Raw genomic sequence first — 24,534 nt, forward strand, 5'->3', positions numbered from 1 at the left:
ATGATAAATTTTAACTTTCAATATTGACATTTTTTTTGTCAATTTAATATCTGTAATTTGACCTTTCTGGGAATTCTTTTGCTTACAAACTGAGAATATAGTGTTTAAATTAAGACCGCGCTCGTGAATGAATGATATCGATGCTTGTATAAATAAACTTATATTAAAAATAATATTTTGATCACAATTTATAGAAATTTTATATTTTAGCATCGTTTTTTAGTTAAGATTAAATTAAAATAAATTGTATTAGATGTTATAAAATTTTATATACCTTTAAAGTTTAGTGCCTAAACGATGTTGTTTTAAGCATCAACGATCACATTAGAACAATGTTGTTTTGACCACATTGTATTGATTCTAACGGTCCAGTTGTATAATTAAAATCAAAACCAAAATTTTGTGTTATAATTGAAACGATTGAAAGTTCAATATTAAAAATAACATATTATCTAAAGTTTAGTGGTGTCTGATATATTTTATCCTTAAATAACAGAAAATGTAAACGTACATATGAAGTTATTAATATACAAAATTTAAAAAATTCATATCACTTACAATCGATGCGAGAGTGTCTTCATTAAAGGTATCACACCCTATCTAAACTTTGGATTTAAACAAACAATATCATGACAATTTGGGGACTAACGACATAATTTATGTAAACTTTTAACTAGTATGGGTTAAAGGTATCACACCCTATCTGAGTTAAGTATAACATTATTTAATCAAATCAACTCGAATTATAAAAAATTATGTCGAAGATCCCTATGAATTTAGTTTCGGTTATTGAGATTTATGTATATTATTATAATTTACTTATGTAAAGGGGTTTACGGTGGACATGTGTCCATTGTGAGATCCTAATTGTTTTATTGTTAGTTATCTAATTTATTGATGGTGTTCATTTCATATGAGAAATTTCTATTATTAATATATATGTGTTTACCTTAAAAATATTTTTGAATCCATCATTGATTATTATAAATATCCATAGGTATAATAGCAAAAATGCTGCAACATTTACACAAATAGTCAATTTACACCCTTTTTTTTGGACCATTTTGCCTCATAACGTTTAAAATTTTTGGTCAAAACAGACATTGTTGGTTAGAAATCGTTAGTTGACTAATGATCAACCTATATTACTGACGTGATATTTCACACATGTTTAATTGATCACGTGGCATATATCACATAGTCAAAAAGGATGATGTAATATATACCACGTTATCAATTAAACTCATGTGAAAATATCATATCACTAACAAGAGTTGATCGTTAGTTAACTAACGATTTTCATCTAACATGATCTGTTTTGATCAAAAATCCAAATGTTAAGAGTTAAATTCTAAAAAAAATACAAAGTGATCATTTGTACAAATATTTTTATCATTATCCCTAACTAATAATTAAAATTAGTGAAAATTAAACTAATTTTCATTTAAAAAAAATTTTTAAAAAATTTATTTAATGATTATGTGATAACAATTGAATCAGTTAAACAAAAAAAATAGTGACCTAATCGATTTCACCATCAATCCTATTAGTACAACATTACCACCAAAGCAAAGAAAACTAAATATGTAAATCAAAGTCTCTTATTTTCGTTTATTATGTAATTCAAACTTTATGAAAAGTGGAAAAAAGAAACAATACAAATGATGTGTCAAGATCGTCACCGTTGAAACCCATGAGCACACCCAGGAATGGTCCCTTCTTTCACTCAATCAATCAAGTCAGCCATTAAAGAATAGACGTTGGTTCATCGGTCAAGATAATTAGCTCTCCTACCCTATCCAAACTCCTTTAATATATTATATATACTTACCCCATTTCTTAAATCACCAGCTTTCCCACTTTCGTTTTTGCCAAGTTCTAATCTTTGAGATCTTGGGAACTCCAAAGATCCAAACTTTTACAAGCTTAAAGCTTCAAAGGGTTGGTTCCTTTTGCTGTAACGAAAACTGGGTTTCCTTTTGTTTTTGGGTTTTGAAAGGATGAAGGTCACTCTAGTTTCTCGCAGTGGGAGAGAGTTCATCAAAGGTGGCCTCGAGCTTAATGACTCGGTATGCATTTCTGTCTTTATTGTGATTTGTTTGTTTTTAATGGTTTGATTTGAAAAGAAAAATGAAAAAGAAAGGAAATTTGTTGTGTTTTTGTTTTGCAGGCTACTGTGGCTGATCTGCAGGAGGCAATTCACAAGAGAAGTAAGTGATTTCGTTTTAGTTGTTAGATACAAGCTTGATTATTGCTCTGTTTGCCAATTAAGTGCTAATTTACAGAACTATAATTCTGAAATTGTGGAGCATAATTGCTTGTTTGTGGGAATTTCTTGTGATTCTGCTTGTGTTTTTGTTTGGGCGTTCTCCTGCTTCATATCTTCACAAGTAGAGCCAATTAGATGCTCTTTTCACCCCATTTCCATTCAATTACTGAGCTAGAGATTCAATGCTTGTTTGTGGATCATGATTTCCTAATTTTGTTGACCCTTGAGTCCTGATACTTGACTCAGTATGTCAATCTTTCGACCGGCATTTATCGTTAGGTGTTGTGATTGCATCGGTGTAGGCAGTTTCATTGGTCATTAGATTCTTTCTAAACGAGTTTGTGTTGTTCCAACAGCTAAAAAGTTCTATCCTTCGAGACAAAGACTAACTCTTCCCGTGCCGTCCGGATCAAGGGAGAGGCCTGTCGTCCTTAGCTACAAGAAGAATCTCCGAGACTACTGTGATGGGAACGAAAACAGCTTGACCATAGTTTTCAAGGACTTGGGTCCACAAGTGTCTTACAGAACACTGTTCTTCTTCGAGTACTTGGGTCCTTTGATCCTCTATCCCGTCTTCTACTACTTCCCGGTGTATAAGTTCTTTGGATACGAAGAGAAGCGTGTCATCCACCCCGTTCAAACATATGCTTTATATTACTGGTGTTTCCACTACTTCAAACGGATTATGGAAACATTCTTCGTCCACCGTTTCAGCCACGCGACTTCTCCATTATTGAACGTCTTTAGAAATTGTGCTTATTATTGGACATTTGGTTCGTACATTGCTTACTACGTCAACCACCCGCTTTACACTCCTGTCGGTGACCTTCAGATGAAGATTGGCTTCGGGTTCGGTGTGGTTTGTCAACTTGCAAACTTCTATTGTCATATCATACTGAAGAACCTACGCGGTCCTGACGGCAGTGGAGGGTATCAAATTCCTCGTGGCTTTTTGTTCAACATCGTGACATGCGCGAATTACACAACAGAGATTTATCAATGGTTGGGTTTCAATATTGCTACTCAGACAGTTGCAGGCTATGTGTTCTTGTGGTTGCTACTTCTATCATGACAAATTGGGCCCTCGCGAAGCATCGCCGATTGAAAAAGGTATTTCCTTTTTCCACGAACTACTAAATCGGATATTTTTCTCGACACTGATGAAAACCATACTTCCATGCAATGCCTTACACGCCTTAATCTAAAAGTAAATTAGATAAACACGTATGGACTTTTATTTAGTTTGCCGAGCACATACCGATTCGGATTTCTTTGAGCAACAATATTATGTTATTCCATTATGCTTAATCGAATGCATTAGACAAAGCTCTCTACATATAAACTCCTGTAAGTTCATATATGGTGGCAAATTAACTGTTTAGGAATCTTGCTATGGTCGGGGCTTGTTGTGGTTCATTATTCCGTTGTTGATTAAAGTTTACGCTCTCCCTTTTACTTCTTGTCGCTTGCAGCTATTTGACGGTAAGGATGGAAGGCCGAAGTACCCCGGAGATGGATCATTCTTCCCCCATTCCTGTAGAACAGATCGGAGAACATGCTATTTATTACTCTTTTCGACATCAAGTTCACGATGCTGAAGCAGGCTTTTGAGTTTATTGAAGATGAATGTAATGCATTTGACATGCATTAGGATGGATGTTTTTCCAACTTATTTAAAATCATTGGTGATTTACACTGTCAGTGTTGGTTGTTATTTTGATTGATGGATTTTGTTTCAGTTTCATAATGCAGATACCATTATGAGATTTTATCGTCTTGACATCAAACCGGGTTTTGCAAGTTATTCGAGTTCGGTTTGAAATGTAAATTGGATTCGGTTGGGTCATTTTCGAGTCGAGCAATGACCAAATCCGTTGATCTCGTTGAATTATACTCGATTAAGTCATTATCATGTTGAATTTAAGTATTTGCATGGTTCGGATATGATCAAATTAAAATTTGACTTCTTTCAACACTTGAGTTCCTATTTGCTAGTACAGCTAAAACAATGATACAAGTCTTATCAAATGAAACAAAATTGAGGTAATCAGATGAGCTATATTTATAATTTTTATTTAATTTTTTTTTTCAAAACAAATCGAGTGAAATGAAATTCAGAGTGAACATGTATTCGTGTTAAATTTATTTTCTTTGTCAATAATATAATTGCCTTCTTTGTTAAACATGTAAATTTAAGACTATATTGAAAACTCTTTTTAAGCAAAATGAGAGAAAGTAACATACATTAGATTTAATAATTTATTTGTTTAAGATTTTGAATTTTTCATATTTTTTAAATTATATATTTTGATATAATCTTATTGCGAAATATGACTGATAAGAAATAGTGTTTGGTTGTCAGAAAATACAATGCTAAAATAAAAATTATTTATAAATTTAATGATAAAATCGATATACTCTTAAAGTTTAATGTCTAAAATACTATTGTTTTAGGCAATAAAATAATTATACTAAAATAATATCGTTTTGGTGTTATAGGTTACGTCAATAACCTCTAATCTTATTATCACCTCGTTAATAGTTTAACAATAGAATGTTATAATTAAATATAAAATTAAGGGGTTGTTTGTTTGGCTGTGAATCGAATATTAAGTGGTATCTCAAGCAGTTCTTCCCCCAAAAATTAAAACCCTAAAATTGCACTTTGCTCCCTGCTTCTCTCGCTCACCGCTCTAAACCTAAACAGCCTTGAATTGAAGTACTAAACCCAACGTCGGTCGACAACAGCTCGTCAGCCATAGCTTGCTCGAGGACCTCGGTCGCCTCGTCAGCATTCGGTCTGCCCCTGCCACTGTAAGTTCCTTTAATTTCTTTGAAACACATGTTATACTGTTGACACCAAATGGTTCTCATTTGAACACACTTAGCAACTATTAATTGTGTTCCTTTATAATTTGGTTTTCCAAGAATTTTACACCCAAAGCAAAAGATTAGAAGAAAATGGAGGAGCTTTAGTCATTTTTGTTAATTGATTAACAAGGCATTTGAAAAAAGTGTTTCTTGACTGTTAATCTGAGCAATATGGTTGATAAAGAATCATTATTTTTCTTACATGATGTGCTCGGTTCGATTCGGTTTTCGGTTATCATGTTTATAAAGTCGGTTAAATCAATTTTTGAAAATTTTAACTGAACAGGCCGATGGTTCACCCCTAAATGTTAATTCTCCTGAACGATTAACCGTTTGCAAGGATTTCAAGTAGAGGTGGCTGTGACAGCTATTTCGTGGTAGTGTCAATGTCCACGGCTGACGCTAAAGGCTTCCATAGTGATCTAATTTCTCATTTTGTTTTCATCTTCTGCAGCAATTGTTGTAATTATGATGGACACTGAGGATTGGGAAAGTTGTTCAGACAGTGAGGTCTATCTCGAAGACTGCAATGAGGACGATGATGAAGAGGATTGCTACGCTTCTGGGTTTGTATCCAAGTTACAATTTAGGTACTCTTTGTTTTATTAGTTATCTTTTGGATGTTATTTTCAATAGATATCTTTTTTCTTCTACAATAAATATGTGATTTTTTTTACTTATGTTTACTAGTAAGATGCGATCTGCTTAGAATTGTTGACATTGCACGAAACCAAGCTATTTTGCTTTTGTTTTATAGCAAACATATTAGGAAAGTAAAAGTTAGTATCTGTTTTCAGGAAAGATATCTCGAAGGCTCGATGGATTGATGATTTGGCTATGGCTGAGGTTGTTGAAAAGAAGGGCAAGATGTGGGTGACAACTGGGATAGTTCGCAATGGCAACACATATTGCTCCATCGAGGAAACTCTGTAGGTGAAACCCAACTTGACTTAGAATTTTGGTTGTTGAAAGTTTATGTTCTCTATTTTAATTTTTAAGAAATAATTTTCTAGGTTTTGGTTGAAATAGGGGCCTTGCATGTTTTAGATCGAAATGGTATACATCTTTCTTTAAAAGAATTATATGAGAAGCTTTCAGATGGAAAGAGTGGATGCAATTGGGAGCTTTTTGAGGTGTTTAAGCACCTGAAATCTCTCGGTTACATAGTTGGGCGCCATGGTATTGCTTGGTCTGTAAAGGGTCAAAAGATCAAGTCTGAAACCTGTTCACTTGAGAGCAGTCAAGAGTGCAATGACTTGCAAGAAATGGAGCAAGAAAACAAGAATTCCATCCTTCAGTTGTTCAATAATTTGCAGATTACAGAAGTGACTCCGGTTTTTCAGGTTTATCTTCCAACAGCAAGTTTAGAAAGTCTTCACCGGCTGATCCAAGTTTTATTCTTTGCATGAGTAGGTAAGATCATATTGCTTATTCCGAGTTTCAGAAACTCTTGTACGCTCATGAATACGGTGATTCACTGCATACCTTTCATTCATATTATTGAATATCTGTGTTTTTACTGGATTCCCACATAAAATATTTTTTCCTTGATGTCGAATGGCTGACGGTGGGAGTGTATCGGAAGGATGTACTGTTGCTTACACATGACGGTAACTTTTTAGCAGAAGGTCTAGTCATGAAACGACTGTTTGAACTTCTCTTAATTTCTCTGTTCTTCCAATTGCTCTCAACTTGAGGCTCTCCTGATCTTTTCTAGACGACTGAACACTGAATCACCCCCTTTTCATGAATGAAATCAATATTGTTCTTCTCATTTTATTAACACTTGTTATCTCTATAAGCTATTATCTTATTGTAATTCTTTTCCGGAAGTGGTTGAAAAGAAAGTTTATGCAGAGCTTTTCTTCAACTGTTAACCATCATATGCTAGCTTTCCGACTCTATCAGGCCTATTCTATCGCCCTTTATTATTGAACATGATTTCTGTTCGGCTTGGACTCGGGTGTGAGTATTGGATACGGGTATATGGTTGCACTGTGTATTGCATTGATTGATTTGTGAACTTAGGACCGCCTTGCATTCTTGAAATGAGCATGTATTGCTATATGGGGAAATCATGTATATATGCGCTGTTGAGATTCATTATCCGTTAATGTAGAAATTTCACTTTTTGGCTCGACTGTCTTCTTATACAGGGTAGTCCACCATCCAGAGTAGAAATCGAGGCCATCGAAAGAAAACACAGTGCCATCCCTTTGAAGTTCTGTCAAGTAGAAAATGGGCGTGTCAGTTTCTTCTCCTTTGCTAAGGTCGAGCTGCCGGTCTTACCTTGAAACAATTTGCCCTCTAACAGAAGATACACCAAAAGAATTATCGGAGTTGCCGGTCCTTGTGTGAAGCTCCTGGATCGTGTATTTTCATCTTCCTTCAACAGATATTCAGAGATCTCTAGATTATGTACTATACGAAGAATGTTATGTTTGTGAGAAGATTTCTCCTTGTCGTACTCTCTAAGTTTAGTTACTGGTTTTAACAAAAATACTTTCATCGAGGTAAAATGCTTCAATCAATTGTTGTGATGCCGTAAAAGCTCTATCTATTACTTACAAACCATGCTCTACGTTCCACCAGTTAAGATCAAATGACTACGATAAACCATAAACATCAAAGAAATTTTGTCGAGTTTATTCGAAACATACATGTTAGCATTTTGAGATATTACTGATCATTTGAAATATACATACTGCGCGAAGAAATGTAAAACCTAAGTTTTTTCACCATCCTACTAAAGCACATATGGAGCGAACATTTCATCGAAGCCCATGTTCTTCATTGAAAGGAGGATTGAATTATAAGCAAGAATACAGTGGCAGGATTGAATTATCAAAAAAATGTTTTTTATTAATTTACAATTGTTGATGTCATAATAGCCCGTCTAGCTCAGTCGGTAGAGCGCAAGACTCTTCTTTTTCCTTTTTTTCTTTAATGTTTTATGGACCACGAAGGCTAAATCGTTATTAGGCAAAGTTTTGGACGTATTAACATGAACAAATTTATTCATACTACAAATTCTGTTAAAGGAAAAAAGAAAAATATTAACATGAACAAGAAGAAGATCTTCCAACAAATAAACCAACCCCCCCCCCCCCCCCCCCATCACTAAAAATAATAAAAAATTAATGAGCCATTGAAACATGATGACTGTAATTAAGGCTTCTCTGGTCAGGCAAAGCAAGCTTAGCAGTGTGATCCATGAAATCTTTGAGTTCAACAACAGATTTGAAAACCATCTTCAAATCATCAGCACAACAAAAACCCACATTCCCGTTACCTCTAACCGCCGGCCAATCCTATCGACTTCGACCCTCCTGCTTTCCGATTCGAAAACGAATAAAACCACCTTCGGCTTCTTGGTGCGGAGGGTATGCCAAGCTTGGTGAGCCAAGAACCTCACGTTAAATAGTTATATAATCCTAATTTTAGATATAATACGCATCCGATCCTACTCGAACGTATTATAATATCCAAATAATAATATAACCCTAAATACCAAAATATTTAAATGATGCCTCTTATTATGCTTACAATAATTACACACTTAAACATGTTCAAACCTACAACCTCATTATTATAGCCAGCAATTCTTCAAACGTATTTGCAACTGCCGTAACCTGCACAAAAATAAATAAGCAGTCAAATAATTTTTTTAATCATTGGTATTCAAGTTTTTATTTGATTAGATATTGTAAATGTCTATTATGAGATGACATTCTTAATCCAAGTTAATCTATTCACAACACTAAAGATTCGGATCTCTATAACCTTATTTAAAAGGATTTAGTGTTTCATTCCAATAGACCAACTAATTATTGATATTATTAAATAATTCATCACGATGATATAATTCTTTTTATTGTTTTCCTTTTTTGGGGGATGAATGATTTTTTTTTATAAAAAATTCAAACATTTTGAGTTGAAAGAGATAACGGTAGTAGTTATTTGAATTAAACCAGATTAAATGTAGGACTAAATATATTTGAATAAACTATTTATTTAGTCACTCACTTATTACTTAACTTTTATTTTGGTCTTCAAATAATTTTTTTTTTTAAATCATACATAATATTGCGTTTAAGTTCTGTTTTGGTCACTTCCCGTTAAAACAATTAACAGTGGTGTTGATGTGGTGTGATATTATCTTATGGTGAAACTTCAACATCATCATTAATTTTTAACGGTAGGTGACCAAAACGTAACATTAGTATGATTCTGAAAAAATAATAGTTGAGTGACCAAAATAGAAACTAAGTAATAAGTGGGTTACCAAATAAATAGTTTACCCTAGGAATTTAAACATAATGATAAAAACCAAAGTTTTTCCAGTTTACTTGGATCGTTGGCCGTGATCAAACCAGTGCCCTGAAAATCACAGGCGCTTTCCTCGCTTCCTTTAGACCTAAAGTAAGCATTCATGGCGAACGCTGCACGAGACTTGACGGTGAATGGTTCGGCACAAGCGCTACCGGGTAGAATCGGACCGCAGTCTACATCTTGATTGCATGCCCAGTCGAGGTTTCTCTGCAGCTCCGCATCGCTAGCTCCGGGCGTCGGCAGACAAAACTTCTTGGTATAGCCCTCGAATGATCCTCCTCCTCTAATCATTCCGCCTGCGGCGGAGGAGAAGAGGTGGAGCACCACCGTGCCAAGGAGGAGGAAAGAAACGATGCTCAATGACTTCATTATTCCAATTTTATAGTAATTTTTATTTGACTCTTGATTTTGTTTCGGGGTATACTTCGTGGATATATAGAGAAGATGAATCAACTATGGTGACATATGGGGAACTCAGAGAATTAACAGCTTCATTGATCCATAAATAATGTTTCTATAATTCAAAAGTTGATTTTTTTTTCTAACATTGACCAAGTCTCATTTTTAGTTAATAGGTAGGGATGTTTAAAAAATGGGTAAATTACACGTTTAGTTTCTCAACTATCAATTTTATTCCGTTTTGGTCACCCAATTATTTTTTTATTTCAAAATCATACCGAATGTTATGTTTTAATTTCATTTTGGCCACTCGTTGTTAAAAAGGTAACATAACTGTTGGTGTGACATATTTTAAATTTCTTCAATGATGATGTAGCATTGTCTTATGGTGACATGTCATCATCATTATTAATTTTTTAACGGTGAGTGACCAAAATGAAACCAGAATATGATATTATATATGATTCCGAAAAAATATAGTTAGATGACTAAAAAGGAATAAAAATGATAGTTAGAGTATTAAACTTGCAATTTACCATTAGAATTTATATCCAACAGATGCAATAGGTTTGAAATAATTTTTTTGAAAAATCAAATTTAGGTTTAGGGAAAATCATTTTGACCCATTATAGATATGAAGATATCTTATATATTTTTATATTTTTATTATTTAATTTTCACTTAAAATATATGGAAATATATATACATACTTAAATTATGATATTGAATTAAATTCTATTTTGATATATTGATTTTAATAAACCGGTATCTTATTCAATATTTTTAAAAACTAAAAATAAAAAATTAACAATCAAATTAAATGAGTCATGATTAAACTTCTAATTAAATTCTGAGGTAAAATAAAATTATATTTAAACTAAATTAATATCATTTCAAATTTTTTAAATAAAAGATTATATATGTATATATATGTATATGTGTGTAGGAATGTATTCACATTAGTGTATGTATATTGTGCGTATGTGCGTGCGTGCGCGTATGTATGTGCGTACGTGCATTCATGTATGTATATATGCGTGTGTGTGCGCATGCGTGTAAATGTATGTAGATGTATGCGTGTGGTGGGGACTGAAAAGTGAGAGGAAGATTTCTTTTTAAAATTTTTAAATTTTTATATAATTTAATTATATATATATATATATATATTGAAGATTTAATTTTATTCTCTTAAATTTTAAAACTCTTCCTATGTCATAAAATTCTATATCCGTATTTATATCTATATAAAACTTAAAAGTTTCACTTTTTTCCTTAAATTAATGAAAACAAATAGTTGAAATTAATATAAGACAGTGAAGAACTTTAAAAAAAAAAGATTTTTTTCAACTGAACTTTAATATTTTATTCGGTTATTTATTTTAAGTACGAACTAACGAGATTAGAAGAAAGAGGTATTTTTTTTATCAATTTTGTATCACACGAGATACTACTTAAATAAAATAATTTATATTAACTAATTTTATAATTTTTCGACGTTTCTCTTCTCTTCCTCTTCCTCTTGTCCCTCATTTTTTTTTCATAATGTTTAACTTGTGGAAAAAGAACTATGAAATTTTCAATGGCACATCGTTTAGCAGACCCACCGGGATTTTGAAGAACAACTCCTCCTCAGGGTCCGTGGTGCCATCGTTAATCTTATGGACATAATTTTAAAATTTTAAGAGGGGACGAGTTTATAAAATTTCAAGAGATGAAAACAGATTTTTAATATAATATATATATATAATAATCTAAAATATATGATAATTTTAAATTTTTAAGAGGACGAGGTCCCACACGCTCCTTTTGATCCACCCCTAATTAACCTCATTGAACTAGAAACTGTTGCAGAGCTTGCTTGTGGTGAGCTCTATATTGTAAGTGTTCTTCAAGGTGACAATGTTGAAGCTTTTTTTTTTTGTTCATATTGGTGATCATATCCAATGTCCTTTCCTAAAGTGACCTCTTAAGCTTGATTCTGCCAACTATTTCTTTAATCTTTAAGCGATGTTAAACAAGTTATTGAAGTTTGCTTCAGCAGTTACAGTTGTTACATATATTACATCGTAATTTATTTTTTTTAAATAATTCAAATTTTATATTGTAGATGTGATTTGCGATATCACGATGATCTCAAAAAGTTCTATGATACGACCGTTACACTGCATCGCGACTGTAATTTAATATTACGATTTTCATGTTTAGACAACAGATATGACGGCTCATGTAAAGATAAATTATCTCTAAAAAATTGTCGAGAAAAATTATAAAATTCTTCCATTATCTATCAACTTGACTAGAACACAAATCAAGAATCATAAAAAGATGAAATTAAAAAAAAAAGACAAGAGCTATATTATTCACTCTAATATCACCTGAAATCTTTATTAAAATTGCGATAATGAAGTCAATCTTTGAAGGTTAGGATTTCTTGAAGGAGATGAAAGGATTAAATGAATGAAAGTTTTAAACTTAATTAGAGAGTTTGAACTCTATAAGACGAAAGGATCTGATTGACAAATCATTGTAGAGGTAAGAGAGACTCTCTTAACTCAATTTGTTCAATTCACAATCGTTAGGATTTAAACTTCTAACATTGCTTAAGAAATTTAATGTCGTACCCCAATAGACCAACTAGTTGTTCATAATCGTCATGATTTGAATCCTTTACCTTAGTTAAGGGATCTAGTGCCTCATCCCTAAAATTTAAGTGTGAGTATTCTTTCTCGCTAAAATTTAACTTAATAAATTGAATAGCTCCAATATAGATTAAGATCAAAACCTGAAAAAAAATTAAAGAATTAAATATAGTAATCAAATTAGAGTGACGAAATTAAATCTACAACTTATTCACTGTACGGAGATTAATAACAGAATTTCAAAAAAAATCATTTAATCAAATTATAAATAGAATTACATGGCATGATAAGGATATATTTATTTAGTAATAAAACTTTTTTTAGAAAAAAAAAATCAATATTTTTAAGGTTTTTTCTAATATTTTTTTTAGACAAAAATGATATTCTTTAGCGTTTGTTTTTTGGAGCAAAGTAAAACCTTTACTCGTAGCTAATCTTTCCTCATCTCCAATTCTTCAAACATATTTGCATTTTCCATGACCTGAATAGAAAATAAACGCAATTAGATAAAGAAAAAAATGACGAGATTTATTAGTTTAAATAGATTATTAAAATTTAACCCCTAAATCTTAAAAACTGATTTTTTAAATTATGGTTTTGGTCCCTATACTATATTTACATCTAAGATTTGATCATTATACTTTAATTTACTATAATTTTATTCTTCTACTTTCATTATACCCTTTAGTCAGTTCGAATGATTAATATTGTTAACTATTTCGGTTAAAAATATCTCTTGTAAAAATATATTTGAATTCACTAATGATATTATAAATTAAATCATTTTAAATTGAAAGGATAAAGACTAGATTATAAAAAAAATCAAATTTATCTTTAGCTTACTTGGATCCTTGGTGGTGGTCTGAGCAGTGCTTCTAAAATCGCAGGTGTTCTCTATGCCTCCTTTCCTCCTATGGTAATGACTCACGGCGAACGTTGCAGGATACCTAACGGTGGCCGGTTCGGCACAAACGACATAGGATTGAATCGGATCACAACCGATGCCTTGACCGCTTGCCCAATCGAGGTTTTTCTGCAATGTGGCATCGCCGACTCCGTCTTTCGGCACAATGAACTTGGTTTTTCCCATACTATTTACACCTTGGAATGGATCGCCTTTTCCCCTATGAATTACAAGACGCTGCTCTATGACTTCATGAATCCAAATTTATTATTTTATTTTATTGCAATTTTATATTGCTTGATATTGTTTTGGGGTTGTAATTTTGTGTGTGTATATAGAGAATACGGGTCAACAAAAGCGAGGAATATTTCAACGCGATGCGCGGATTGATTTTAGGGGAAGTGTAACTATATTTTAATTTTAATTTAACTTAGATATAATTTAGTTTTTTTTAAAAAAAAATCTATATTTTTACTATATTTGAGTTAATGACAATCTACTTGCTTTGTGAAATTCAGGTTACTCATGAACTAAATTCCCTAAGGTTGGAATTGCGCTTTATGGAAATTTTAATATTTATTTAATGTCAAGTTTTATTTCAATTACACCTTTGTTTTACTTACTTAAATTGCATGTTCATAATCTGTTTGACTTTAATGATTGTCCATGCAGGTCAATCTAATTCCCAAAAAGGTTAGATTATTCGATTCGTGACTAAGAAATTCTGGAAGAATATTTGAGAGATTATTCTGTGCAACTCTAGACATAAAAAGACATGCCCTTCACATGTTAATAATCACTCAACTTTCATTAGTTATATTATGATATAATTAGCTGACCCTATTCTCATATGTAATGGGGGTAAGGGGACAGCTTCCGTGGAAGACTTTCGTTATAAATTGCCCTCAGTGGGACTAAATCCCACGACCACAAGGTTAAGAGCCTTGTGTTCTACCAACTAAGCTAGACGGGCAAGACTATTAATTATATTATGATCATTTACAGTATTGATTAAACACGAAATGGTCACTAGAACGTTATTTTTGTTACATAATTAATAAAATTGTTTAGTGCTTTTTCAACTACCTTTCTAAAATAAACTGGAAAAATGAGGCTATGATTAGCATGTATAATATGGTGAATAAGCAATATTTTCAGATAAGTAGATCTACTAATTAAGAAATAACTTGGTTAAAAACAAACAAAGGAGTCGCTAAAAATTTTAGTCATGCTCGTTAACCACTTTAACACGTTATTTATCTTATTTAATTTTCTAGTCTGTCGGAATCTTGAAGGCAATGAAAGGGTTTGGGTCGGAGAGTGGAGGATGAGGAGGAGGCGACCGTTAACGTCCAACTTAAATGATCATAATTTTTTTACGGAAAAGTACGAGTTTAGAACATATGAATAATAAAGTAATCATTTTGTAACTTTTAATAATCGATGTACTCAACAAAGTTGTGCCCCATAGTTGGTAGATTATTTTATAAATTTTAATAGTCTAAGACTCAATAAAATACAATCCTATAATTGGAGGGACATTCAATGAAAACAGTGACTTAATTGAAAAAAATATATATGGAGGGATATTATTGTAATTATCCCTAAATATATAAGATAAAATTATATATATATTTCGGGTCGGGTCGGATTTTTTTACCCTAAACCCGACCCAACCCGAACCCAAATTTTTTTAAAAAAAAATCCGACCCGATCGGGTCGGGTCGGGTCGGAACCCGTCGGATTCGGGTTGAGTTGCCATCCCTACATCAGCCTTTCATCACATAGTTATTGAACTTTGACAATTGAGTGACCGTTTTGTTAGGAAAAAAATATTAGTGACTATATTATAACTTTTGAAACGTCAGTGATAAAAAGCAAAACTTACTTAAAATTTAGTGATCTTTTATGTAATTGACCCTAAATATAAATTTTGATTAATATAGATTAACAATTAAAATATAATTTAAACTTTTTGTTTATTGTATAAACTATTTTTAAAAAAAATATCTAGAACTGAACTTACGTACACACAGACTATATTATAACTTTTGTTATAATATAGTTATTGAACTTTGACAATTGAGTGACCGTTTTGTTAGGAAAAAAATGTTAGTGACTATTTTATAACTTTTGAAACGTCAGTGATAAAAAGCAAAACTTACTTAAAATTTAGTGATCTTTTATGTAATTGTCCCTAAATATAAATTTTAATTAATATAGATTAACAATTAAAATATAATTTAAACTTTAAGTTTATTGTATAAACTATTTTTAAAAAAAATATTTAGAACTGAACTTACGTACACACAGACTATATTACTCGAATTTGGGTATAAAAAAAGAACAAAATTCCTTTAATCACCATACCATTCTAAGAATTTTTTTATTAACTAATTTAAATATGATTACACATATGGATTATGTTTTATGATAATAATTTTAATAAATAAAAAAATAAATTCTTTTTAATCTATATCCAGAATAAAGAGAAAGACAAGAAGGTGAAGGGAAATCCAAGTAATTTTTTATGGTAGTCCTTAATTGTTTTTGCTTAGAAGTTATCTTTAATTAATTAAATCAGGCCAACGACAGTCTGCAAGCAATTAAAAAAATGAACAAAAATTAAAAATATTATTTATAATAAAGGGTTAATTACAGAAATGTCACTTTTGTTTCAGTTTTATTCTACTTTGATCACTTAATTTTGATAAGATATATTATGGTCACTTATGTTGTTGATTAATTACAAAATGATCACTTGAACACCAACTTCTGTTGCATTGATGATATGATAAGTTAACAAAAATAATTAAATTCTAATTTGACCCCTAAATTTTAACTAAAATATAATTGTTATTTAAACTCTGATCTGATGACATTAATCCAGTAGCTTATGATGCAAATACAAGGCCAAAATATAAACCCGAATTACACTCGAAAACCTCATATTCAATATCTTTTTCTCAAAGCAGAATGTGAACAGAAGAGAAAAGCAAGCATTTTGGCTGACTAAGCCTCCCAAGATCATCCGTACCACACCTTAGATACCTGCAACTTGAGAAAAAAAATTATCTTAACACATCATATCATGATTGAAATGTGCCTCAAGTGGTGATATAATTAAATATTTTGCTAATATAAGAAGACATTATTACATGCTGATTGAGTAATGTATGGAGTTTGATTCCCACGATGTAATCGAGTTGGACGGAGAAGCTTGTCTTGAATAGAAGAAAGTTTGATAACAACATCATTCATGTCCATCCGCTCACTCGGTGATTCAGCGGAACAAGTTAGTCCTATTTCGAATATTGAATTCAAGCAATGAAGGTGGCTGTCATTTCCCATGTTGTTTGCATTGTGGGTGATGTCTGTGAATTGTCCTTCTCTAACACACTCTTGAAGTAAAATGGGATCTATAATCTCAACCACTCGATCGGGCAAAGCTGCCTTAACAAAGATGTGAAGACTTAAACCTTCTTTGAACCTTTCATCAGTTGGCCTTTTTCCTGTAAATATCTCCAGGAGGAGGATGCCATAGCTATACACATCACCTTTCGTTGATAATTCGATTCCCATGCCATATTCTACAATTAGTTCATCGCAAATTATATATACAAATAATTGTAGGAAAAACGCTATAAATAATTATTATAAAAATGAAAGAGAAAAATACAATGTAATTACCTGGTGGAGCATAACCAATAGTTCCTCTTAATCCAAGCAAGCTTGAATGATTAACAAAATGGTTAAACCTGTCTGCAAAACGGATTTTTGCTAAGCCGAAGTCACTTATGTGGCCAATCATTTCATCATCGAGTAGAATATTGCTTGGCTTGAGGTCACAATGAAGTATTGATGTTTCACAACGATGGTGCAGATATTCGAGTGCATGAGCAACATCTACGACCACATTAACTCTTTGGAAGAAGTTTAGGCTTCTAGTCGTCTCTGGTTCGTTCATGCTGATATGTGGATGCAACCAATCCTCTAAGCTTTCATTTGCCATGAACTCGTAAACCAAAGCTTTAAAATCATCGCCTTTATAATCGACACCTGAAATGGTTGTTAATACATTGACAATATTCTGATGTCGAATGTTCTTCAAGGCCTCACATTCAGCCAAGAAACTTCTTGATGCTCCACGATTCAGAAGATTAAACACCTTTACGGCAATAGTTGCTCCACTCTCTTCAAGAATTCCTTTGTATACAGAGCCGAAACTTCCTGAACCAACTAAATTTTGCATGGCGAATCCATCTGTGGCCCTTAGGATGCTTTGGTATGATAACTGTAAAAGCGAATTTTCTGCACAAGTTTCTGTTGGCTTTCGCTCTTTATTCTTTCTAAACCACAAGATGAGGAGACAAGTGAACACCAAAGCCACACCTAAAATCGCAACAAAAACTGCAATTTTTAATTTTAGGCAAGTGTTTGATGATGTTTTCGGGTTACACCTTGACAAGTGCAATTCAAGGATGCCTCCACAAAGCTTATAGTTTCCCTCAACAAATGTTGAACTTGCATTCTTAAAGACTCCTTCACTTGGTATCAGTCCCTCAAAATCATTGAAAGAAAGATTTAAATATTGTAATACCTCAAATCTCACAAGAAATTTTGGAATCTCTCCCGAAAGATTATTATCAGATAAGTCCAATTCCACAAGACCTGTTAGTGAACTCCAAGATGAAGGAATAGGCCCATCAAACAAATTGCCATCCAGTAACAGCTTCTCAAGACTTACGCAACTACCAAGGTTGTTTGGAAGCAAACCTGATAACCTATTTTGAGAAACATAGAGTTCACCAAGATTTTTCAAATTTTCTACTTCATCAGGAAGTTCACCGGTCAAATAGTTTGATGATAAATCTAGCCAAATGGATAAGGATCGAAGCCTAAGTATTTCTCGGGGTATTGGGCCAGTAAGATTGTTATCTGAAAGATCTATTAGAAGTAAATCTTGACAATTGCCTAGACTTGAAGGAATGCTTCCCTGAAGGGTGTTGATACCTAAATCAAGTTTAGTTAATTTTGTTAAATTTCCAATAGAATGAGGAATAGTCTGATTGAGAGAATTCCTACCAGCATAAAATAATTGTAGCTTTTGAAGTTTCCCAATATCAAAGGGAATGGGACCTGATAGTTGATTTTCTGATAATGATAGCAACTCCAAATTGGTGAGATTTCCAATCCTATCCGGGATTCTTCCCGTTATTTTCTTTTGTTGAGCTGCTATATGTAAAAGGGTGCTAGAAAAATCCTTAATGCATCCTGGAAATACGCCTCCAAATTTTTTTTTGGATAAGTAAATTATATTTCATCCAAAAAGAAAAAAACCGCAGCTTAGCTTCTACAAAATGAACTGTCACAAACTAAAACAGTTCCCAGTTTATGTACAAGAATCTATTACCATCATCTACTCTATGTAAACTAAGGCTATACAATTTTGCTTTCACTGCCTCCTTAATTCTTTTTACAATTACCTCACTTGAGCTTGAGATGCCTCTAAAATGCCTATAGTTACGCTCTTCCCAAATATAATACAAAAAACCAGTCCAAGCAAGTTTTAGAATCCGTACTCGAAAAGTTTTTCCCTTCAGGTTTCCAACCATCCAACTAAGGCGTTGATCCCAGGAAAGAGCAGCACAACGAGTCCCACAAAGGCTCAGAACAGTGTTCCAAACATCCATAGCAAAAGGACAAGCAGTAAATAAGTGATCCCTTGATTCAGAGTCCGAACCACATACCAAACAAGCAGCATCAACAGCTAAACCAAAACGGGAAAGCATGTCCTTAGTTGGCAGCCGATCGAGGATGGCCATCCACGAGATTAAGGAGAATTTGGGAATATGGGACGGGAACCATATAAGCTTATGCCAACTCACCTTCTCCCTTCTAACTCTGATACAGTCCCATACCCATTTGCCTTTAATAAGGCGCAAATTAGTACCATGAGGAAACAGGTTACTCGCAAGATCTCGCAGCCTCAAAAGTTTAGCCAAAATCCAGCTATAGTGGGGTTTACAGACTGCTTCCCAGTAACTCGCAGATTGGAAACAATAAGCTTTCACCCAAGCGATCCACAATGAGCCTTTCTCCGCTAAGATATTTCTTATAAGCAACAGACAACAAGATTTGCTCCAAAGAGAAAGATCCCTAAGTCCCAAACCACCCTCAGACTTAAGGGAGCAAATTTAGTTCCAGCCTACACGGGCTCCTCTAGCCGAGGCATCACAACCCTTCCAAAAAAACTGCATACAAAGCCTCTCAACATCCCTAATGACCCCTTTAGGTATGATAAGCTGCCTACACCAAAAATTAAAAATACTGAAGAGGACCGACTTAACAAGCTGCAATCTCCCTCCAAAACTGAGTTTTTTGCTGGACCATTGGCTCAACTTGTCCTTAATTCTTTCAAGTAGAGCAGTGCAGTCCTTACCAGTGAGCTTTCGAGTGACTAGGGGAACCCCAAGATACCAAACTGGAAGCTGAGCCACTCTAAAGCCAATAGCTAACCGGATCTGATCAAGGGTGTTTTGACTCAAGCCACAAGCAAAGAATTCAGTTTTCAAGACATTCAACTTAAGCCCTGAAAGTTCATAAAACATTTCCAAAGTACTTTGGACTCCAAGCACAGATTCAAGGGAACCATGACAAAAGACCAATAGATCATCCGCAAAACAGAGATAGGCTAGTTGGATTCGTTTGCATTTGGGATGATACTTAAAAACACCCTTCATAGCAGCAGTATTCAAGAGAGAAGACAACACATTCATCACTATAACAAAAAGATAGGGTGACAATGGGTCACCCTGCCTAATCCCCCTTGCACCCTTAAAGAACCCCACCAGGCTGCCATTCAAAGAAACATAATACATAGGAGTAGTAATGCAACCATTGATCCAATTACAAAACATTTCAGGAAGACCCATTGCTCTAAGAATGTTCAGCAAAAAAACCCAATTAACAGAGTCAAAAGCCTTTTGGAGGTCTATTTTAATACCACACCAAGGAGAACGACTTTTCCTAGAATATCCTCTAACCACTTCTTGAGCCAACAAAGTGTTATCCACTATATTCATGCCCTTAACAAAAGTTGTCTGATTCTGGGAAATCATTTCAGGAAAGTAGGGAACAAGTCTATCCACAAGGATTCTAGTTATAGTTTTATAGACTACAGAACAACAAGATATCGGTCTAAAATCTTTTGCAAAGAAAGCATTTGAGGACTTTGGAGCCAATACTAAAGTTGTAGCATTAAAAGCAGGCAGCAAGAAAGAAGTTTGGAAGGTGATTTAAACACCAGATTCTTTCATCAGAGGACACAAGTAAATCAGAAAAAGAATACAATCAGATTAGTTATGGGTGAGGATGGACAGAGATATGATACCTTTGATGGTATGGCTGTAGAGTTAGTGAAGTTCTTCACTAATCTTATTGGCTCCACTGACCCTTTGGTTAAGGGTTCCCCTATTGAGAGTTTGAAAGATTTACTAAGGTATTCTCTGCCTGATGGAGATGTTTCTTTTCTCACTAAAGAGGTTAGTAATTTGGAGATTAAAGAGGCTTTATTTAGGCAAGGGAAGGACAAAACCCCGGATCCAGATGGCTTTACTTCTGGTTTTTTCAAAGCTACCTGGGAAATTGTGGGCAGTGACTTTATTTCTGCCGTGAGGTAATACGCCTCCAAAATTATTTAAGCCTATATAAAGAAATTCTAGTTTGGTATTATTGACTAAAGTGCAGACAAAGTTCAAGTCACCTTTTCTCCCATGTCCCAAATGGTTTTTGCCTATGTCAAGGTTAACCAATTTATCCAACTTTTCTAATGAAGGCACGTTACCACTGAGTCTATTATCCCCAAATTGAAGTGCATACAGGTTTGAGGCATTGGATACTGAAATTGGGATTTGTCCAGAGAATTGGTTCCCCTCAATGGAAAAGAAGTCAACATATGTCATAGTGATTTCAAGGTCAGAATGGAGAGTACCTTGAATCTTGTCTTCACCAACATCAAAGACTCTAATATTGGAGAGATTGAACATTGCAACAGGAACAATACCAGAAATTGCATTTCCGGTTATGGAGAAATATGAAAGATTTGTGAGACGCCCAAGAGCTTCTGATATAATCCCAGTTAGTCCATTCAGCATCAAAGCAAGGTTCTCTAGAGACGACAAGTTCCCCAACGAAGGTGGGATACTCCCTCTCAAACTGTTGTTGTAAAACCTCAAGACTTTCAAGTTTGACAAGAGCCCCAAAGAAGTAGGTATTTCTCCCGTTAGCTGGTTGTCTTCTATGTTAACTACTGTAAGCATAGTACAAGCAGGTAAAGTGGAAGGAATTTCACCACTGATTGAGTTATTGGACAGCTCTAAAGTTTTCAATCTTCTTAAACGTCCGATTTCTCGAGGAATCCGGTTGTATAAGTTGTTGTTTGAAAGATTCAACTCCTTGAGAAAGCTCAAATTTCCAATGTAAGGTGATAAAGATCCCGAGAGTTTCTGGTATTGCAGTACCAACTTGGTTACTCTCTGATGCTTCCGGCCGCAAGTAACACCATGCCATTGGCAAAAATGGATGGAATTGTTCCAAGACTCCATGGCTCCGAGCTGATCGCCCGTTATCTTGGCTTTAAACTGGAGTAAAGCTTGTTGGTCGGTGTCATTTCCTCTAACTACAGTGGTTGCTGTTGTTGTTAAGCCAAGCGAGTCAAGACCCTGCAAGTTAAAGTATGAGAGAAGAATCATAACTTCAACAAGTAAAAAAGAACTGGATGCTTCAAAATGCTTTTTTGATACCTCCATTAAACTGAAACAATTTCTTAATTTGAGAGTGCTTGGTTCATGAAAAAGAACTCGAGTGCAATATAAGTAGTTTTGGAACTCTGATTGGTTCAAGTTTTCTGACTTTGAGAGTGATGTGGCTACTTTTTGCCATTGGCCTTCTTTAGTTAGATGAGTCTACTGGGGGTTGGGTTTTATGGTCGTTGTCTTTTTCCTTAACCGAGTCATACTTGCCAGCGTGATGGAAAAGTCGTAAAAAGGAAGTAATAATCCCCGATAATTAAGATAGTAAAAATCAAACTTTTCGATTTGACTAAAAAAAACTCAATTTCAATGGATTCGATTCAAAAAAAATTCAAATTTAAATCGAGTTATAAAATAAAATTAAAATAAACCAAAATTTTTAATAATCAATAGATCGATTTAAGTTTTTTTTTTTAAAGATGATACTTTGTATTAAAGAAAAATACAAAATACACCACCATCATGATTTCATTAAAAAATCTTCCTATACTTAAAAGAGAAAAAAGAGTATACCATAGAGTGGTGAGAAATACATGCACAAATTTTCGATACATTAACATCCCATCTCCCACCCTACCACAAACCTCAATCCAACCGGATAGAAAATCATCTAGACTAACCAAGAAAACACATTGAGCATAAAAAAGTGAGACAAACGCATACACCACAACCAAGGGAAAGCATATAACGAGAATTATGAATATATATATATATATATATATATATATATATATATATATATTAAAAAATGATATCACATATTAAAAAATATGAATATATATATATATATATATTATATGATTAAAAAATTATTTAAATTGGAATCAAATTGAACAATAATATTATAGATATTTAAACTTAAATTCAAATAAAAACTAGAACAATTTAACTCTACTCAAGTCGAATTTTATAAACTCGACTTAAATAAAAAAAAATTCAAATACAATTTGAGTTATGAAATAAGATTTATCAATTCGAATAACTCAAAATTTTTTAACTCGACTGGACCAGATGTTCACATCTACGAATGACTATGGATTCCTCGACTATTTTTTTGGAACAATCCCATAAAGAAAGTCATATTGCCCAATAACTAAGCCAGATGAATTTTCTTTTTCTCCTTCCCCAGTAGAAAAGGAGGTCATCGACGTGTTTTTTTTTTTTTTTGAACAATCCCATAAAGAAAGTCACATTATCCAATAACTAAGCTAGATGAATTTTCTTTTTCTCCTTCCCCAGTAGAAAAGGAGGGATGCGTGGACCACTTTCTTGTTGAAAGTAAAAAAAATGGCAAATTTTCGTTGTATTAACACATCGAATTTGATAACAATAAAATTCAAAATTTACTATTGCAATTTGGTTGAAAAATTAGCATGGGAAAATTATTTATTTAATTCATGTATTTTAGAGTATTTATAATATTAGTCTTTAAACTTAAACTATAAATACCACAACTCATTCAGCTTCAAAATCATCTCAAATCATTCTTGATTTCTCCCAATGCTAGAGAAATTAAAGAGTTTTCTTGAAAATTATTTTATCTTTTTTATCAAGAGAGAATTGTCATTGTTTTATCCTTGAAATATTAACAACTTGAAATATTTAGACCTTCATAGTAACGGTTTCAATGGTAAAATTCCTTCAGAATCCCTATTCTCTCCATAAAGAAATAAACAGCTACGCTGGCACTTTGATACAGACATGCTACCAGGTCAATATCTTGTGGAATCTGGTTGTAGAAGCAGGAGCATGTAAGGTGATACTGATAATAATGATCCCACCTGAGGGTTTCAGGAATTGAAATTTCAACGCGGACAACAGGATTCGAACCTGCGCGGGCAGAGCCCACATTATTTCTAGTCATGCCCGATAACCACTCCGGCACGCCCACACATTCCAAGTTCACACTTTATATTACTTAATCATTAATTAACTTTTCTGGAAAAGGGAAGCTTGTTTTATGCCTTGTGCATTGATGATGTAGCCGTAGAATTGGATTGGACCAAAAGAGTGAAATACATTGGTCTTTAATTAACTTCTTAATCCTCATTCATCTTATTGGACTATAATTATTGGAACATATGGATACATTACATAAAATATATAAAATTATCGATACTAAATGATTTCGTAAATTCATTTCTAATCATTTAACGATCCTAAAAGTTTATAAAATTTAAAATTGATTTACTTTTTTGTATAGATATATGTAATGTAGTTTACAATCAATATTCTGATATAGAGGATACTAAAATTATCAATGGTGTATTCTTTTTTGACAATTTTATTGAAATTTAAATATAAATA

The 24,534-nt window shown here is 33.2% G+C and overlaps 2 protein-coding genes, 1 non-coding gene and 2 pseudogenes across 3 annotated transcripts; 2 read left to right on the top strand and 3 right to left on the bottom strand.

Moving 5' to 3' along the window:
- The first annotated feature begins 1,815 nt into the window (after positions 1 to 1,815).
- Positions 1,816 to 4,031, top strand: LOC120174730 (annotated as a pseudogene).
- An 891-nt stretch (positions 4,032 to 4,922) lies between these two features.
- On the top strand, positions 4,923 to 7,648 carry LOC120174687 (annotated as a pseudogene).
- Positions 7,649 to 12,937: 5,289 nt separating this feature from the next.
- LOC120174566 (major pollen allergen Ole e 10-like) lies at positions 12,938 to 13,704 on the bottom strand. The gene is made up of 2 exons (XM_039181369.1): positions 13,354 to 13,704; positions 12,938 to 12,991 (listed from the first exon to the last, which is right to left on the bottom strand). Exons 1-2 carry the CDS (start codon positions 13,598 to 13,600, stop codon positions 12,966 to 12,968), a joined length of 273 nt encoding a protein of 90 aa, XP_039037300.1. The 5' UTR covers positions 13,601 to 13,704; the 3' UTR covers positions 12,938 to 12,965.
- Positions 13,705 to 16,549: 2,845 nt separating this feature from the next.
- Positions 16,550 to 24,091, bottom strand: LOC120174688 (probable LRR receptor-like serine/threonine-protein kinase At3g47570). The gene is made up of 4 exons (XM_039181457.1): positions 23,936 to 24,091; positions 21,102 to 22,137; positions 17,105 to 18,700; positions 16,550 to 17,004 (listed from the first exon to the last, which is right to left on the bottom strand). The coding sequence occupies exons 1-4, from the start codon at positions 24,089 to 24,091 to the stop codon at positions 16,550 to 16,552; spliced, it is 3,243 nt and encodes a 1,080-aa protein (XP_039037388.1).
- Positions 24,037 to 24,118, bottom strand: TRNAS-AGA. The gene has a single exon. It is a non-coding gene; the product is annotated as a tRNA-Ser (tRNA).
- Between the last annotated feature and the right edge of the window lie 416 nt (positions 24,119 to 24,534).

This window comes from Hibiscus syriacus, unplaced genomic scaffold, assembly GCF_006381635.1.
Source record: "Hibiscus syriacus cultivar Baekdansim isolate YM2019G1 unplaced genomic scaffold, ASM638163v2 tig00112114_pilon, whole genome shotgun sequence".
Classification (NCBI taxonomy): domain Eukaryota; kingdom Viridiplantae; phylum Streptophyta; class Magnoliopsida; order Malvales; family Malvaceae; genus Hibiscus; species Hibiscus syriacus.